At 36.0% G+C, this 19,475-nt stretch overlaps 1 protein-coding gene across 12 annotated transcripts in view; it reads right to left on the bottom strand.

Moving 5' to 3' along the window:
* The window catches only part of LOC18423782 (ARM repeat superfamily protein), a 52,146-nt gene that overhangs the window by 10,279 nt on the left and 22,392 nt on the right, over positions 1–19,475 (bottom strand). For 10 of the 12 annotated variants that reach the window (XM_088865180.1, XM_088865182.1, XM_006828379.4 and 7 more), the window contains 8 exons: positions 8,039–8,146; positions 7,825–7,916; positions 7,522–7,603; positions 5,943–6,008; positions 1,347–1,462; positions 1,126–1,246; positions 869–1,030; positions 646–774 (listed from right to left, as the gene is read on the bottom strand). In XM_088865180.1, the coding sequence (XP_088721306.1) occupies positions 646–774; positions 869–1,030; positions 1,126–1,246; positions 1,347–1,462; positions 5,943–6,008; positions 7,522–7,603; positions 7,825–7,916; positions 8,039–8,146 (876 nt within the window). Of the gene's footprint in view, positions 1–645; positions 775–868; positions 1,031–1,125; positions 1,247–1,346; positions 1,463–5,942; positions 6,009–7,521; positions 7,604–7,785; positions 7,917–8,038; positions 8,147–19,475 lie in introns of all 12 variants that reach the window. The other 2 variants (XR_016054450.1, XR_016054451.1) reach the window with 1 other exon arrangement.

The following is a 19,475-nucleotide window of genomic DNA, read 5'->3' as shown; positions in this document are numbered from 1 at the left end:
TATATCCTCCTGGATACGCCTGCGTAATTTTGCCAGTTTGCAAAAAATAATCAGAGAAACAAATTTAAATAAAAGAGAAGTCCAAGTGGCCCTACAGATAACAAAGACATAACAAGAACAACCTCAAAGTTGCTTGTGTTATGTCCAATTGTGCTAGACCTGATGCATCCGACACCAAATGTAAAGTAAATATAAAAGAGAAAAGTAAATATAAAAGAGAAAAGTAAATATAAAAGAGAAAGATATAAACTTGGCTATTTCAGGTGACATAACCCCAATCTTTAAAAATTACAACTGCTCGACCCATTAGAGCAAAGGGAGAAAACATATCATTTTGAGTTTTTTGTAAGATTATATTTTTACAGTCAACAGCTTTTCCTGAATAAAGTTAGTGGTACTTAATTTCCTTTTAGTTTCATGATTTTCACCAGGCATACCGATAGCTATTAACAAGGTAAGGTTCCAGACACAGCCCAAGCTCAGATAACCTGAATAATCCCTAATTCTTATATACAGCACATTAACAATGTACATGCAGGGAATGGGGTTGGGGCATCATCGCTTAGGAGGGTTGATGCCTCAACATAATGTCCCACCCTCCAATCTCACCGTTAACATATCCAAAACAAAACAAAAACAATGTACCTGCAAACGTAAGTACGCAAAGATTGGAGTTTCCAGCAAGCGTATCAACTTGTCTAGTTGAACCAAGAACTTCACGGTTATGTCCTCCTCCACAAGGGACTGGATTACAGAACTTGCATGGTGATAAGCCTGCCAGAGAGGCCCAGAAATTTCTTTTTAATAACCATAAAGGATGACTGCAAGAGTTAGAAAGAAACAGTAAAAAAGAAAACAATGTGCCCACCTGAGCTAGAAGGCAAAGACTTATTGTCGCCATGGGTGAATGGCACCACGAAGAATACAGTGCTACAAATAAGTCTTTACCAGTAGAGTTCATTAAAGACTGCTTAAGGAGTGCTCGAAGTTCAGATAGTTCAGATGAAGTAAGTAAAATCAAGTTCAGAGCCTGAAAAATACCCAAAAAAAAAATGCAGGAGTTAGAAAATAATTCCGACATTAAATCAACATGCAGTTATTAATAAGCATCTAATATGATAAAACCTGAACCAAGATGGATGCAAAATCCAAGTCATCTTCACCCTCTAGAATAGTTGAAAACTCTCTGTAGACCCGTTCGGCATCCAAGAGAACACATAGATGACGCACTATAAGTGCACCACGTCTAGATAAAAGAAATTGTTAGTGAAAGCAGTCACAAGCAGCATCTCCAGTAACCTAAAGTGAACTAATGTGACCAGAGAAAACCACAGTAAGAACCTCACCTCTCAAGAAGAGATGGCTCATTCCGAAAGTTATGGACAAGAAAAACAATAAGATGGCGGAAGTGTGGTGCATCTCGTGCTATGCATGCATGCACCTCAAGAACCAATAACACCACCTGCCAACGAAGCCAAAGAAAAAATATTTAACAGGGTTTGGCCACAAATTAAGTCCAGAATTTTCTATAATCATGTGAACACTATTATTTAAATTACTAAAATGTATAAATGTTCAATGAGCAGTTCTCTCAGTCAAATAATGTTTAGTTCTAACACGTGCGGGGAATTGGATATTCAAATAAGAGAAAAGGTATTTTCCTTTAAAAAAATAAAAAATACCAACAAGAGAAAAGGTCTAATCTGCTTATATGTAAGACCGGCTGAACAAGAAATGGGGTATGCAATAATTTGAGAATCATAACAACACTCATCGACCATGCAACCTGGCCCTCACAACAAGTATGATCCATGTATATTTATGTACATTTCTTTAAGTTAACCACCAGATTTACGCAGTAATTGAATGGTAAATTCCTCTGACAAATAATGGAATGGCAACTTGAACTCAAGCTCAGAGCATACAAAAAATTGTTTCCACGTATAAATTCGATTAGTACGCTCCAAGTGACACTACTGGATTCATTGATAGACTCCATCTTTCAGAAATTAGGTGATAACAATCACAACCATCACTGACTAAAATTGTTAATACAGAGGACAATGCCTGCAGTGAACTTGAAAACTATCTAACTGTGCAGCAACTAAACTGCTTTCATCAAAGATAACAAGAACTTAAAGCAACCTAACCAGATTATTTTTCCAGACAGACAAAACACAGTGAAATGAAGAGCTTATTTGCATTAATAAATTCGCAAGAACAATTAATAAATTCACAAGAATACAAATCAATAAAAAAAGGACCCGGTTTTTATGCGGCCAAGCCCGCATATGTAGAAATGCGGGCTTCGCAATAAATATATTTTTTAAATATAATTTCATCCATTGATTTAAAAAACGGACCACCCAGAGCCTAGGTGGTCCAGAAGGCCTGGGCGCTTCGCTCAGGCCTAGGCTGTAAAACTGGGTGGTCCGTCCCTGGGCAGCCGCCTAGGCGGTACGGAACCCGCCTAGGCGGCCCCCTAGTGGCCAGCCCTGGGCGGCCGCCGAGAGCCTACGCCCCGCCCAGAGGCGGAAAAAATGATTTTTTTTTTTCGTTTTGTTATTTTGAAATATTTAAAGGTTAAGAACAATGGCTTTTAGGTTCATTTGAACCCTAAACCCACAAGAAGTCCCTTTAGACTAAAAAAAACCTCTAAAAAACTACATTTCATTGGATCGATCATCGAAGTCTTTATCAAAGTTTTGGAGTTCAAGCAACCAAAGTAAGTGCATTTTTTAGATTGTTTGCTTTATTTTGAGATATCTTCTTCAGGAGTTAGTCGAAGTGGAGATCCGGGCTGAAAATACAGATACAACTCGAATCCAAATGATAAAAATTGCGTTAGATGCAATTTTTACGAAAAAGATACAAAAGGAGGCATAAACCGGTTTAAGAAACATCTTGCCGGTATTAAGGGGGATGTTGCCCATTGTAAAAAATTTCCTGAAGCTGTCAAATAGGAGATTAATCAATTTTTAAGTTATGTAAAACAAAAACAAGAACAAAATCCTTGTCATAAATCTATTTCTGCTACTCCTAGAAAAAGTGATCTCCTAGAAAAAGTGATCTAGGTTGGAAGTATGGATATAACCCAAAACCAAATGATAAAAATTGTATAAGGTGTCATTTTTGTGAAAAAGATACCAATGGGGGTATTAGCCAATTCAAAAAACACCTTGCTGGTGTTAGAGGTAATGTTGCTTCTTGGACAAAGGTTCCTGAAGCAGTTCGAGATGAGATTAGACACCGTTTGAATTTTGAAGAATCAAAAAAGAATGAAAATAAGCCTTGTTCTATGGAAGTATCTACTCCAGCTTCTAGTCATCGAAGTGGTGATCCGGGTAGGAAGTATGGTTATATCCCGAATCCAAGTGATAAAAATCGTATTGAATGTAATTATTGTGGAAAGGATACTAATGGGGGCATTTACCAGTTTAAAAAACACCTTGGCGATATTACGGGAGATGTTGCCCCGTGTAAAAATGTTCCTGAGGCTACCAAGGAGGAAATTATACAATATTTGAGTTCAGAAAAGCACAAAAAGAAGGGTACAGCAGCCAAGACTCCTAGAGCCTCATCTACACAGACTACACATACTAGTAAGAGGAAGGTAGAAAAAGAGGAGGGGTAAGAGGCAAATTCAGAAGAAACAGAGGAGGATGAACGTTATATTGAATAGGGAGATGACTCTGATGATAATGACCTCGACTCTGATGCATATGATGAGGCTTGCACTATTGATATTCCTTGTGATGATGATGATGATGATGATTGAAGACTCTTGCCTCTTGGTGCTAAGTGTTGAGTCTGTTGACTCTTGTGTTGAGTCTGTTGACTTTTGTTGGACTGTATAGTCTAGTGTTAAGTGACTTGAGTCTGTTGACTTTTGAAAGACTGTATATTTTCTAAATTTCTGTATATTTTTGTTGTGTTGACTTTTATATCACTTGTATGGTTTTACAGTTTACTGTTTTAACAATATGGATTATCAAAATTCTCTTTTCGACTTCTTTTTTCTTTTTTCTTTTTTCTTTTTTTTTCAAGTTGGATTGTTGGAATATGGTATATTGGAACAATGGGATTTTTATTTTTTTTCAAATGGGCAACCGCACAGGTTCTAGGCGCCCTCCCAGGTTCTAGGCGCCCGCCTAGGCACTAGGCGGCCTGGACGCCCAGACCACCTAGGACCCGCCTAGTGCTTTTTGATACACTGATTTTATCGTAATTTTTATAAAGTATATAATCTTTAATATAGAGATCATGAATATGATAAAAAAAATTGAAAACTAGAAATACTAGTTAGATTAAGAAAACATTTGGACCGTTAGTTACAATTGTTTTTAGATGGACCACCTATTTGCATCCATCTTTAAGATGGATGCTTTATACATCTGGACCACATATTGTAGAAACGCGGTCCAGCCCGCATGAAACAATTTTCCATATAAAAAAAAAAGGCCAAACCAGAATGATTTGTAAGCTCAAGAACCATGCATATATTAAAGTTTAAAATCCTCAGAAATCTAAGTATATTTTCCCAAGAACCTCATCTTTGTGCTTCGTAATGCTTCAAAGATTTAAACTACATCCTTATGAAACTTAGCTACAAAGCTGCTTGAAAGGAATAAAGAATGGAATTTTTTTTTATATAATAAAAAAAAATTGTGTTTCTACTCTTCCAACACTGTAGCCACAATAATTGAGTCTCAAAAAAAAAAAAGAAACATTGGAACGAAACAATAATTGAAACATGAATTGCACGTGCCTCTTGCTAATAAGATATAAACCGACATTTCATCATCACCTTTATCATCATCATCCGAACCTTATCTCAACTATTTGGGATCGACTACATGAATCTTGTTCCGCCATTCTGCTCTATCAAGGGCCCTACCCTCAATCAAACCATAGGTCACAATATCTCTTCCATTACTTCCATCTTTGCCCTTTTGGGCCTTACTCTTGCCGTTTTAGAGCCTTCCACTTGAAACAAATAGCCCCTCCTAACCGGTATTGTTCAAGGGCAACATTGCACATGGGCAAACCACTTAAGGTATAATCCGACATTCAACAGTAAATAAGAAGAATATTAGAAGAGCATATCTACTAGCACCTGCTCTAAGTAAATATCTTGCCACTACATTAGCGTTTTAAGGGTAATGCTGAATGGTATTGACTAGCATTTTAATGGAAATGCTGAATGGGAACCTTCAATTTCTTGAACAATTTCGGAATGTCCTCAAATATGTTCATGTTTTAATAGATTGGACCTCGTTTGCTAACCCAAAGAGAGGAGTTCAAGGAATCCCTGTATATGAGCAAACGGTTATAGGGCTCCATGAAGATCCTGACCCACTGAGAAGAGACTAAGCCACTGTCTCGCTAGAAGCGGCACCCCTAATAGCCCGACATGTGCCTCGTTATCTCTCCTATACCAGCCTGTCCCAAACTCTTGAAATAGCTCCAATAAAAAATATCCTTCAAAACCTCCCAAGAAGGTAGCCCACACTTCCATGACCCTATATTGACAAACATGAGGACAAAATATTGTCCTTCCATCCCCACAAATAAAATCCTAGCCCCACAAGCATGCAAGACTTTGGTGCTACTCACATGTAAGATATCCAAATGCCTATCTTGCAGGTTCTACGTTACTTTCCTTATTCTAGGTTGAGATTGTCAAACTAACCATGCATAACCCAAATAAGTATAAAAAAGATGCCTACCAAAAAGAAAAAAGATGCTTACCAAAAAGACCTTTTGGAAGAAGCATCGTAGCTTACACATAATATAAACCAAATATAAAAAATTACGAACTGCTCATTTTTAAGAAAGATATCAAGTAATCTATCTAATTTCATGAATATTTCCAAAATGTTTTGATGATAAGATAATGGCATAAGTCTCTCTGAAGAATAATCCTTGGCTAGCAAAATTACTTCATCTGAGGGATCTGATAGAGCCTTGAGAAGAGGATCAAAAATAGATTCCAAGAATGATAGAACCTGTTCCAGACAAAATACAAAAGTATAAGTATTTCCCATATTTGAAACAGTTTACCTACAGAAAACTCAAAAGGCACAATCATACAGTGATAACAACATTTAAGTTTCTTTCATCAACAAAAGCTGAACAAACATGCACCACATATGTGATATGGGGAAACAAACAACATACTGCTGCTGCAAAAGAAGGAAAGTTCCAAGATACCTAAAGCACTAACAAAGTACAAGTACAGCATCTCTAAATGCCTAAATATACAATGCAAGAAAGGTGAAAATAAGCAGACAGAAGATGCAAAATATGTCAATTGATTACTACAGCACAAATGCCACCAGTGGCTATCGTGTCTCTATATAAAGGTAAGAGCATTGAAACTAGGCAGAGAGGAATGCAAAATATGTGCATCGAATAAGTTTACCTTACCCATGAAAAAATAGCATTAATACAGAACAAAAAGCAAACCACCATCGACAGATAGCATTATTACAGTACTCATAATGACATATCAGTTGAGGGGAACTTCAGAAATTGAAAAGACAAGGGCATGGGCATTCACATTAAAACAAAACAATATTTACTGGACAACATTCATATGATATCAACTAAAATTAATAAAAGGAAAGAGGAATAGGTTGTTAACTGTAGAAGATCTCTAATCTAAACAAAAGAGTTTTCAGTGTTAAGGTTCGATTAGAGAGAAAGATAAAGTTACTGACTCTCAAGGAAAATAGATAGATGGTCATGACCATCATAATTACAATCTTTAATGTCCTACAAAAAGTTAAAACTTTCTTTTTTGATGAAGTTGCACTTTTCTCTTATCTCTGAAAAAAGTGGCACTTTTAGGTTTGGGAACATTAATAAAAAAAATAGTCGAAGCAGAGGCATAAGACCTCTACAAGCATCAACAGTTGTTCCACGAAATCTCAACTATAGTTTGGAGCTACTAGAAATACTTCAAAGCACTAATAAGAAACACTAAAATTCAATCAGAAACCGAAATAATAACATTTTAAACTATTGATTCAATTTAGTTATATTGCAACAGAGAATCTCGTACAATCAATTAGCTTGCAAAACATCTCATCTAAGTATCTAACAAACCCAACGACAAAGCACCTATAATCCATCATATTCCAGATAAAGATCAATAAAAAATCACGTAAATCGGGTGTGAAACTGTGAATGCATGAAAACTTCATGCCCAACCACCCAACAGTGGAGGAAAAACAATTAAGTTAGCAGTTGTTTACATTATTCTGGCAGAACCTCCAGTTATCTTAGAGTTTAAGCTAATCCATTTAATTCACAACAATCAACAGAACAAATACAAAACATTATATATATCCTTTTTCCAAAGCCAGACAAGCAATAAGGACCCCGCACAGATGATGTACATAGACATCCCTACTCTTTACTCTATGAGATCAAAATGACGAGGAGACAAAGTAGCACAAAACAAAAATTCAACCAACATACAAGGTGACCAGAAAGGCAAAGTCAGAATAAAATTACCTCTAATCGATGTCTGGACAGAAGGGTCGAGATCCAGTGCAATGCCTCAATTCGAGTAGCCTCCCATTCACTAGATAATTGTCTGAAGTGCACAAATTAATAACAGTAATGAATTACACACTGTGATAAGTGATGTAAAACCATGACAGATATCCACAGTTTCAGAAATCAAAATACACAAAAACTTTGATGTATAACATAGCCCGGTGGTCTTTCAAGGACATAGCAGGCATATTATATCATATACTATAGAGGTTTAGTAACCTTTAAACCTAGCTGTTTCCCAGATGACAAAAAATGCACCTCCTTGCAATCGAGAGAATAGCTCCTATATCGAATCCCTCAGCCGGATCAGCCTTAATTGCACGGAGTTCTTCATTTGTTTCACGAGCAACCTAAGTAAAGATAAAGTAAACAATATCGAGGGAAGAAACATAAAATTTGTGTCACACGCTATACAAAAGGATCATGAAGCTATCAGAGTTTGCAGTATGGGGAAAAAGAATATCAAACATACCACTCTAATTTTCTCCTCTTTATCAGATATGCAGGGAAGAATAGCACCCAAAATATCAGCATAATAAGGAACCAGCTGGTCTCCACCAAGCTTTACAAATTCATTTATCTGCATGTTATTCCCAGAAAAAAAGAGTGAGAAGTTAACATATGGAATGACAAAGCAACACAGATAAATTTAATACAACAAAAACTGTCTCCCACTATGCAACATATTTATATCATCACGTGGATAGTGCCCATCACAGACTTGAACCGGCCCCCCTTATTGCTCCAGTCTATATTTGGAAAAGAACATTCTAGGAATCCAGTCAGAACCTAATTTTTTTGAATTCAGTGATAAACTGGGAACTAGCCAAACTTAATCCAGAACCCATCATTTCTTAACGACCCCATCGGGCCATTAAGCCCCCCACACAAAAGAAAAATTTTCTTCTTCTGAATGTTAACTTGACACCTGGTGAGAATGGGACTCTATACGTCATGTCGCAATTCTGACCACCTCTGTCTAAAGCCGGTTCTCCCTCATCTTTCCTAGTTAGATACAAGAAGCAATTTCTATTAGGTGGCTCGTTTTTACACACGCTTTCAAGAACAACACCCATTTGTACAACTTGGATTATTTTTTTGAGAAATCAACTCAGATTATTCATCTATATAGATGGGTAGATATGGAACATGCAAATATGTGCGACTTTTACAAAATAGGTCTAAAAGCCAATGTTGCAAAAAATGGCCCACCTAGCCCTACGTGGCCACACCACACCACCTCAGCCCCTAGGCCTAGGTGGCCACACCACCTCAGCCACCTAAGTGCCCCGCGTAGGCCTAGGTGGGCCTCCTGCATGCCATGACCTATGCGTGTGCCCAAGCACCCATGGTAGCACTCAAGTAGGAGCATCGTGCCGCAGCCGATGGGCATGCCTTTGTCTCCGAACTATCTTTAGGATTCATCGAACCAAAAAATAAAATAAAAATAAATTTTTTGGATTTCTCAAAATTTTTTGAGATAAAAAATATAAGAAGTTCAAGAATTTATTATAAGATAAAAATTTGTTTTGAGATAAAAAGTATTTTTGATTTCCACTATACTGAGAATTGGAATGTGTATGGAGTCTATGGGCTAATGCGCTTGTGGTTGTGGTCATGCATTTCGGTATTTGGGTACTTTATGTGTATTGGACCCAACATGGAGCCGTAAGACACAATTTTTAGCCATATGCATTGATATTCCAGTTTTGGATTTGTTATTGCTATTACTTATTACTCTTTGTCGTTGCCAGTTTAATCTTACATTCACAAACTTATTACAACTGTGAAAAGTGCTTCAGAAATTTCAATGTGTGTGTGCATGACAACTATATGTGCAGAGTGTTTTAAAATGTGGAATGCACACGCAGTGCTCTAGAGGTCCGATGCGACTCGGTGCGGTCCCAATGCGGGCACATACCTCTAATGTGGTCAATAAATTTTAAAAATTAAAAATTAAAAATTACAAAAATATACTAATCAATAGAAAAAAAAACATAAATACAATTTATGTGATAATAGATATTTTAATTTATTCAATACCTATAATATATAAGTTGTCTAAAACTTTGAGTCCCCTAATAGCCTAATAAAGAGTAATATAGTTTGTTGTTCTAACTTCTAATCTTTAATAATACAAATGTCTAACACAATTAACATGTAAAACAAAGAAAGACATTCCATCTCATATTTTAAAATATCCAAAATTTTAAACTTTAAAGTCTGAATTCCAAAGAGGCAAAGACGAAAAGTTTATGATATATAAAAGAAAAAGATAATCAACTCTCAACTCTCAATTAAACAAGTCATCAAATACTTGAATTTCTTCCATCAATTTCTCGTCTCATTTTCTTTTTTTCTCTTCCCTTTTTGTTTGGGGGGCTATTTATGTATGCTCTAATCTCTTCCCTTTTTTTCTATTTGCTTGGAAATACATTAGTATTCCTTTTAGTTTAGCATATTTCCATGCCAGATTCTTTTTACTTGAAGAATGATGAAGACAATGCCCCAAAAAAAAGTATTAGAAAATGAAAAACTTACCAAACAACCATAGGAATCTCAATGTAGGCAATGCAGCCGCATATACGGGTGCTGCACTTTAGGCAGCATATGCATCACATTTTTCCGCATATGCAGCATAATGTGCTCGAGGCCGGCCGCATTTTAAAACAATGTATGTTCACTTGGAGCACACATGTACTTAAATATGTGTGTGGGGCCACTAAGCCTAGGCAGCCTGACACCACACATATCATCTAGGATTTGTTTAGTGTTCTTTTGAACATAGATAAAAACAATCTCCTAATTTTATTACCATTAAAATACTAGCAAGGTATTATCAGTTAGTCTTTCAAATATACAATATTTTGGTGACATTACTTATGTACAAATCTATTTTTGACAAGGGAAAATTTCAAGTTCTCCTGTAGGAGGCCCAAAACAGTGTCCTATCACATTATCTAGCCATTTTGGCCAGAATTTTCGTCCATCTCCTGCGAGCTAGTTGAGTGATTAACAGAAAAATTTCGCCTCCACCACGATTGATAGAGGTGAAACTCGCACATAATAAGACTTCCTCCAGTTAAAACCAGGAAACACAAAGCAATAATTATCCAAAAACTACTCACGCGCTTCTTTCCGAATCTATTAAATAGACCCTTCCTAATTTAAGAGGACTCCTAATTATAATGCAGCTTCTAATCATGAATTGGTAACTTGCCCTTGATATAAAAAAATAAAAAATAAAAGATAATAAGACAATTCGTCCTTTAAAAAAGGATTATTCTACCCCTAAACAGCCACTACAGCTTCCAAGGGCCATAACGTTGTGTCTATATCAAAAACTATTATTACCCCTTTCTGAAATGGATTTGATTTCTGAGCTCTTTGATGCCCAAGCCCACAGTGCCGGTTTTGCCCAACAAACTTGGCATAGAAGAACTTCTAAAGCCCTAAAATCAGTCTCTAGAGGGTGTTGAGCGAGTTTCACATAAATAATTGGAAACACCATTCCCTCACCATCATTTTGGGGACTGACTGGTCATTTTCATCTTTATTTTAACTTTTTCGCAACTTAAACTCTAAAGGCTAATAAATGGATGATGGAAATGGGATAGGATAAAATTGTGTTAGTCCTCCAATAGGAAGAACAAAATTTTTCCTTTTCATTAAATTTCAGACCAGAATATAAAACTAATACAATGAGAAGTTATTTGTGAAAGCATGTGTGTAGATATTGTTAGCCCATTAGGTAAAAGAATAGTATCAGCCCTACAGCCCCACTTCAAGCTTGAAAAGTTTGAGGACCACAAGTACAAACATTGTTTGACTTTTAATTTTGCCATAAGTCAGTTTGACCAGAAATTTCTAGGACATATGCTTCTAACATAGGCAAACAAAACAATAAAAAAATAATACTCAATAAAAAATTGACCTAAATACCCCCACCCTTGATGGCGAATAAAAAATTGACCTAAATACCCCCACCCTTGATGGTCTATTAGCCTAATTTACTATTGCAGTTTTTTTTTTTTTGGTACCTTAGATCAGGTCAACATGCCCCCAAAACTTCAGGTCTATTGGATTTAAAAAATAAAAAATAAAAATTAGATAGTGAACCAAGATGCAAGCCATTAAATCTATCCAGATTCAACCTAGGCCAATCAATTGATATTGTTCCATCAACTAGTGGGCTAACAAAAGTTACTAGGTGTGTGTGTTAGATCTCAAACTTCATTTTGGCAAGTCCCAAGCCCGGACAAGAAAGGAGGAGGGTTATGTTAGGTCAGCAGCCAATATAAAACTTTTGCCACATCCCGATCAAGAATTTTGATCCAATATATTATATGCTCACTCTAGTGCGTTGTCTGACGTGTTGCACCAGCAGCCACGTATAGTGAGAAATGAGCAAAGGTTAACTAGGGTCTTCCCTAGAAGAGATGTGCCGTTTGAAGCCTGATTGAGGTGATAAACAGCCCATGTTATTTTTGACCAGCACGGGTAAAGAAGCTGGTTTAAGAAACTAGGATTCGTATGGCTACATAGGATGTAGGAACTCTATCAATTAAAAATATGAAGTTAGTGGATAAAAGGAGTGAAAAGTTAGTGGATAAAAAGAGTGAAATGAGATTTAACATTGCTTACTAAGTGGAAAGGGATAAAAGCGAACGAAATTTATGGGCATTGTAACAATCCTAAACTTTAAAAAAAAAAAAAAATAGATAAATATAAATAAATAAATAATTTTTTATAGTGTGATGGTCCATATAAGTATTATGGTCCATAGGAACCATCACCACTTTTGTTAACTTTTTCCTTTCCTTTACCACGTCCTTTAGTTGACGTGGGCCTTAAAGGTTTCACGTTTAATAGTATTGTCACACCTCATGTATGAGGTGGAGCTTAATAAGATAATATAATAATGTCTTACGAATTTAAATAGGAGAGGTGAGGACTCCCACCCCAGAAAACTTTTGAGATCTTTCTCTCTCTAGTCAAAACACAGTGAGCTCCTCTCTCAAGCCTTTTATCGGAAGCTCCCTCTCAAATATTTTAGGTAAGTGACTTCATTATCTTGAAAAATAATCCGTTCCTTTTAAAAATGAAATGAAATAATTACTTCTGCTTATTATCACGAATTTTAGGTGTGATAAATTTTATGCGTAAGCGACCTCATTATTTTGAAAAATAATCTTTTTAATAAAATTGTGATATTTTATCTATGTTAGAAATTTTAAATGCTGTAAATTCTTAGAAATAAATTTGATATTTCTGCTTTTAGTAAAATTATAAGATTTCTTTCTACTGTTTTTGAATATTTAGACATTGTAAAATTCGTGTGCAACTGACAGCCTTATTATTTGAAAACTGATATTTTTGCATTTGATTATAGCATTGTCTGTGAAATGTTTATTTGCAAATTGACATCCCATAAATTGTGATAATTCGGTATTCTTGAATTTCTATAAGAGTTTTTCTATACATATTAGATTGGCAATTATGCCAAAATGTTTTTACGACCTGCCACCTTTCTAAATTTGAGCCCAAAATATTTGACTGGTTATTTTTGAAATGTTATTGAAAGTGACTGTTATTAATGGTTTCAGTGAAATTCATATTAATAATTTCAGTGATATGTTAGTATATGATATTGCTACTTTCGAATGTTTAAAGAGACTTAAAAATACTTTAAGTATGCAAGTGGACTCATCCGATTCTCCGGTGAGGTATAAGTGGACCTATCCGGTATGTCGATAGGGATTAAGTGGACTCATCCAGTACGCAGGTGAGGTATAAGTGGACCTGCAGGGATTAAGTGGACCTATCTGGGACGCCGATAGTGATTAAGTGGACCCATCAGGACGCTAATGGAATATATAGGTGACCTACTTGGGACGCCAGTAAGGTATTTTGTGAAATCTTTTGAATTATGCACTGACGTTAAAATGTTATACACATTTCAATTATTCGAATTATACTTAATTATGCATTTTTTAAAGTAAAACTGTTGATGCATTTCTGTTAATAGATCTCCATTTTGAAAATATTGATATCTTTCAACCATGATTATTTTTAGAATTATGGTGATCACTTACTCAGTAGCCAAACTCATCAAATTATGGTAAACATTTTTTTCAGGATAACTGCGGTTTCATTTTGAGTGCTCGTCAGGATCAACTCTGGAAGATATTGTAGTTGTGCTTAAACTTTCTTTTGTTACTTAGTAAGAATTCGTCATGGTAAATTTGTCCTAAAAAGAGATGTATATATGTTTTGACTGTCACATCTCAGGAATATCAGTATTGTAAATTCTTGGGGCATGACATTTATGGTATCAGAACAATAGGTTTAAGATTCTTCGGAAATTTAAAAAGAATGTACTTAAAATCACATTTATTGCGTGTACAGACTAGCATGAAGTCAAGATCCAGAATAGCTGAAGCTAATATGGAAAAATTCACAAAGCCTTGAAAAATATGGTTGCTCTAATGCAACATCAGATGGAAAACAACAATCCACCCAGGCAGTCAGTTACGGGAAATGGTGCGAGTAATATCGAACAATTTAAGAAATTGAACCCACCTTCTTTTAAGGGTGCTGTAAACCCACTGAAAGCCGAGGAATGGATTATGCAATTGGAGAAAATATTCGAAATAATGGAATGTCCTGATGATAGGAAGGTGGCCTTGACAGTTTTTATGTTAGAAAGTGAAGCACAACATTAGTGGCGAATGGCAAAAGGAGTATTGGTCAAAAAAAATAAACTTTTGACTTAGGAAGTATTTCTAGAGCCATTTAATGAAAAGTATTTCCCAGATTTTATTCGAAACCAAAAAGAAATGGAGTTTCCGGAATTAATCCGAGGAAACCAGACAGTAGCACAGTACGAGGCCAAGTTTACTGAATTGACCAGGTTTGCACCACATATGATTAACAATGAGGCAAGAAAGGTGAAAAAATTTGAAAGGGGTCGCAGACCAACTATTAGAAGCAGAATATCAGTCTTAAAATTGAGAACTTATGCCAAAATAGTGGATCGAGCCCAAATTGTCGAAAAAAATTTCGAAGATTACCAAAAGATGAAAAATCAGAAAAGTCAAGTTAGACCCACACCATCTAATCGACAACAATTTGAAAGGGCAAACAAGAAGCCAAGGCCCTTGCCACTTCAAAACCTAATAGAACCATGTAAAAAATGTGGGAAAAAGCATGGATCGAGCCCTTGTTATTAGAATACTGGAGCCTGTTTTAAATGTGGAAATTGAGGCACCAGATTATAGAATGCCCTAGCTTACAAATGCAACAGCTTCCACAGCACTGAGAGATAGCTCAAAAGCCTCAGATAAAGAGAAGAGTATTTGCAATCACCCAACAAGACGCTCAGGCCTCAAAATCAATGATCCAAGGTACTCTAATTATCTTTCGAAAAGTAGCTCATGTTTTGATTGATCCTGAATCTACTCATTCATTTGTGTCACCACACTTTGCATGCCACTTAAAGGTAGAACCAGAACAATTAGAATACATTCTAGAAGTAGCCACACCGATAGGAAATTCAAGTGACACCAATATAGTGTACAAATCCTGTGTGATAAAGATAAAAAAAAAGGAACTGTTGTTGATTTAATACTTCTAGAAATTCAAGATTTTGATGTAATCTTAGGCATGGATTGGCTTTCAGCATACCATGCAAGTATTGCTTGTTACAAGAAAATGGTTACCTTTAGTATTCCGTATCAACCAGTATTTTACTTCAGTGGTATCAAAGACGACTCCCCATCATATTTAATCTCCTGTATTCGAGCTAATCGCCTCCTTCGAAAAGGGTGTCAACGCTTTCTTGCCTATATCAAAGAAGATAGGAAGGAAGAGATAAATTTGGATACCACTCCGGTTATCCAAGAATTTCCCGACGTTTTTCCTGAAGAATTGCAAGAATTACTGCCTGACAGGGAAATTGAATTCTCTATTGAATTATTGTCAGGGGTAGCGCCAATTTCTAATGCACCTTATAGCATGCAACCTGCAGAACTTAAGTAACTTAAACAACAATTGAAAGAATTATTAGATAAAGGTTTTATCAGGCCCAGTGTGTCAACTTGGGGTGCTCCGGTATTGTTTGTTAAAAAGAAAGATGGGACCATGAGATTGTGTATCGATTATAGACAGTTGAACCAAGTGATAGTGAAAAATAAGTATCCATTACCTAGAATTGATGATTTATTTGATCAATTACAAGGATCACAAGTGTTTTCAAAAATTGATCTTAGATCTGGATACCATCAACTTAAGATTAAAAATGACGATGTTCCCAAGACAGCTTTTAGAACAAGGTATGGCTATTATGAATTTTTAGTCATGCCTTTTGAATTAACCAATGCACCGGCTGCATTTATGGATTTGATGAATCGAGTCTTTAAGCCTTTGCATTTATGGATTTGATGAATCGAGTCTTTAAGCCTTTTTTGGATAAATTTATTGTAATATTCATCGATGACATTTTAATTTATTCCAAGAATCAGAAGGAACATGAGCAGCATGTAAGAATGGTATTGCAAATATTAAGAGAAAAGAAATTTGCTTGAACAAGTGACATTTTTAGGACATGTAATAACAAAGGAAGGTCTATCAGTTGATCCTTCAAAGGTTGAAGCCGTTAATTGGAAACAACCAAGTAATGTGACTGAAGCTCGAAGCTTTTTGGGATTGGCAGGATATTACAAAAAATTGTAGAAGGATTTTCTCGAATCGCAACCCCTTTGACTCGATTGACACAGAAAACTGTCAAATTTGAGTGGACAAATGAATGTGAGGAGAGTTTTCAAGAACTAAAAGTTCGATTAACTTCAGCACCTATTTTAACTATTCCTGAGGGGAGTGGGGGATTTGTGATTTATAGTGATGCTTCACATAAAGGCTTAGGCTGTGTATTAATCAAATATTGGAAAGTAGTGCCATATGCATCCAGACAGTTGAAAGAATATGAGAAAAAATATCCAATTCATTGACTTGGAGCTGGCTGCAATAGTATTCGCTTTGAAAATGTGAAGGCATTATCTATATGGTGAGCAATTCGAAATATACACGGATAATAAGAGCTTGAAATACCTCTTCTCTCAGAAGGATTTAAATATGCGGCAGATAAGATGGATGGATTTCTTAAAAAATTATGATTGTACAATCCATTATCATTCAGGAAAAGCTAAAGTTGTGGCCGACGCTCTAAGTAGAAAATCTACGGGAGTCTTAGCTCATCTAATGATCCAAGAAATGATATTGTTAGAGGAAATAGTGGATTGGCATCCGACTCCGTCCATTAATGGTGTGGTAAGTATGATTGCCAACATTAAGGCAGAATCCCAATTAATCCAACAGATTCGATCGGTACAAAAGAAAGACCCTCAGCTTATAACAATTGTAGAAGAGGTGAAGCTGGGAAAGAGAGAAGAATTCTCGATATGTAGTGAAGATTTGCTAAGATTCAAAGGTCGGGTTTGTGTCCCGAACGATGAGAGTGTGAAGAAAGCTATCTTAGAAGAAGCACATCACTCTCGTTATACGATACATCCCGGAAGCATTAAAATGTATCAGGACCTGAAGAAAACCTTTTGGTGGAATGATATGAAGAAAGAGGTAGCACTATTTGTGTTCAAGTGCCTAACATGCAGCAAGTAAAAGCTGAGCATCAAAGGCCCGCTAGGTTGTTGCAACCTGTACCCCGTGCCAGAGTAGAAGTGGGAGCACATCTCTATGGATTTTGTCTCTGGCTTGCCTAGAACAAATTCAGGACATGATAACATTTGGGTCATTGTGGACCGGCTGACCAAAGCTGCCCATTTTCTGCCGATTCGCACGACGTACACTTTGGATCGACTAGCCCAGTTGTACATTAAGAAAATAGTGCGGTTGCATGGAGTTCCTGTCAGTATTGTATCGGACAGGGATACCCAGTTTACTTCTAAATTTTGGGCTAGGGTTCAGTCAGCCATAGGGACGAGACTCACCTTTAACACTGCCTTTCACCCCCAAACTGATGGACAATCGGAGAGGACCATCCAAACCTTGGAAGATATGCTGAGGGCCTGTGTCATTGACTTTAAGGGAAGCTGGGATGACCATTTACCCCTGATTGAGTTTGCTTATAATAATAGCTTCCAAGCTAATATTCAGATGGCACCATATGAAGCGCTGTATGAAAGGAAATACAGGTCACCCATCTGTTGGGACGAGGTTGGTGAGAAAAAGCTTTTAGAGCCAGAAATTGTCCAAGTAACCACAGATAAGATAGCATTATTTCGAGAAAGGATCAGGACAGCTCAGAGTCGGCAAAAGAGTTATGCCGATAACCGACGGAGAGATCTTGAATTTGAGGAAGGTGATCGAGTTTTCCAAAAGATCTCACCAATAAAAGGTATTATGAGATTCGACAAGAAAGGAAAGCTGAGCCCACGTTACATCGGACCATTTGACCTGGAAAGAATCGGAGGTGCCGCTTATAGACTTGTCTTACCACCCGAATTGGCAAACGTCTACAATGTCTTCCATTTATCATCACTACGAAAATACCAGCCCGACCTATCCCATATCTTGAAATATGAACCTTTACCGATCAAGAAGGACGTATCCTTCATTGAGCAGCCAATTTTGATACTGGATAGAAGGGTACAAGTGTTGCGCAACAAAGAGATTCCTTTGATCTGTATATTATGGCAGTACTATTGAAGAGAGGAGTCGACTTGAGAACGAGAAGACGATATCAGAGAAAAATATCCCTATCCTTTTCAGTAATCAGGTACACAAATTTAGAGGACTAAATTTCTTTAAGGGGGGAAGAACGTAACAATCCGAAACTTTCAAAAATAAATAAATAAATAAATAATTCTTTATAGTGTAATGATCCATAAAAGTATTATGGTCCTTAAGGACCATCACCACTTTTGTTAACTTTTTCCTTTCCTTTACCACGTCCTTTAGTTGACGTGGGCCTTAAAGGTTTCATGTTTAATAGTATTGTCACACCTCATGTATGAGGTGGAGCTTAATAAGATAATATAATAATATGTCTTACGAATTTAAATAAGAGAGGTGAGGACTCCCACCCTAGAAAACTTTTGAGATCTTATCTCTCTAGTCAAAACACAGTGAGCTCCTCTCTCAAGCCGAATTTTTATCGAAACCTCCCTCAAATGTTTTAGGTAAGTGACTTCATTATCTTGAAAAATAATCCGTTCTTTTTAAAAATGAAATGAAATAATTACTTCTGCTTATTATCATGAAGTTTAGGCACGATAAATTTTATGCATAAGCGACCTCGTTATTTTGAAAAATAATCTTTTTAATAAAATTGTGATATTTTATCTATGTTAGAAATTTTAAATGCTGTAATATCTTAAAAATAAATTTATTTTTCTTATCTATTGTTAGAGAATTTTAGATACTGTAAAATTATTAGAAATAAATGTGATATTTCTGCTTTTAGTAAAATTGTGAGATTTCTTTCTACTGTTTTTAAATATTTAGACATTGTAAAATTCATGTGCAAATGACTGCCTTACTATTTGAAAACTGATATTTTTGCATTTGATTATAGCATTGTCTGTGAAATGTTTATTTGCAAATTGACATCCCGTAAATTGTGACAATTCGGTATTCTTGAATTTCTATAAGGGTTTTTCTATACATATTAGATTGGCAATTATGCTAAAATGTCTTTACGAACTGCTACCTTTCTAATATTGAGCCCAAAATATTTGATTGGTTATTTTTTAAATGTTATTGAAAGTGACTGTTATTAATGGTTTCAGTGAAATTCATATTAATAATTTCAGGGATATGTTGAGTACATGATATTGCTGCTTTCGAATGTTTAAAGAGATTTAGAAATACTTTAAGTATGCAAGTGGACTCAT

This window comes from Amborella trichopoda, chromosome 4 (assembly GCF_054954075.1).
Source record: "Amborella trichopoda isolate Santa Cruz 75 chromosome 4, AtrichopodaSantaCruz75HAP2 v2.0, whole genome shotgun sequence".
Lineage (NCBI taxonomy): Eukaryota > Viridiplantae > Streptophyta > Magnoliopsida > Amborellales > Amborellaceae > Amborella > Amborella trichopoda.
Note: the sequence above shows the minus strand (reverse complement) of the source record. Positions and strands in the feature narration are given on the sequence as shown.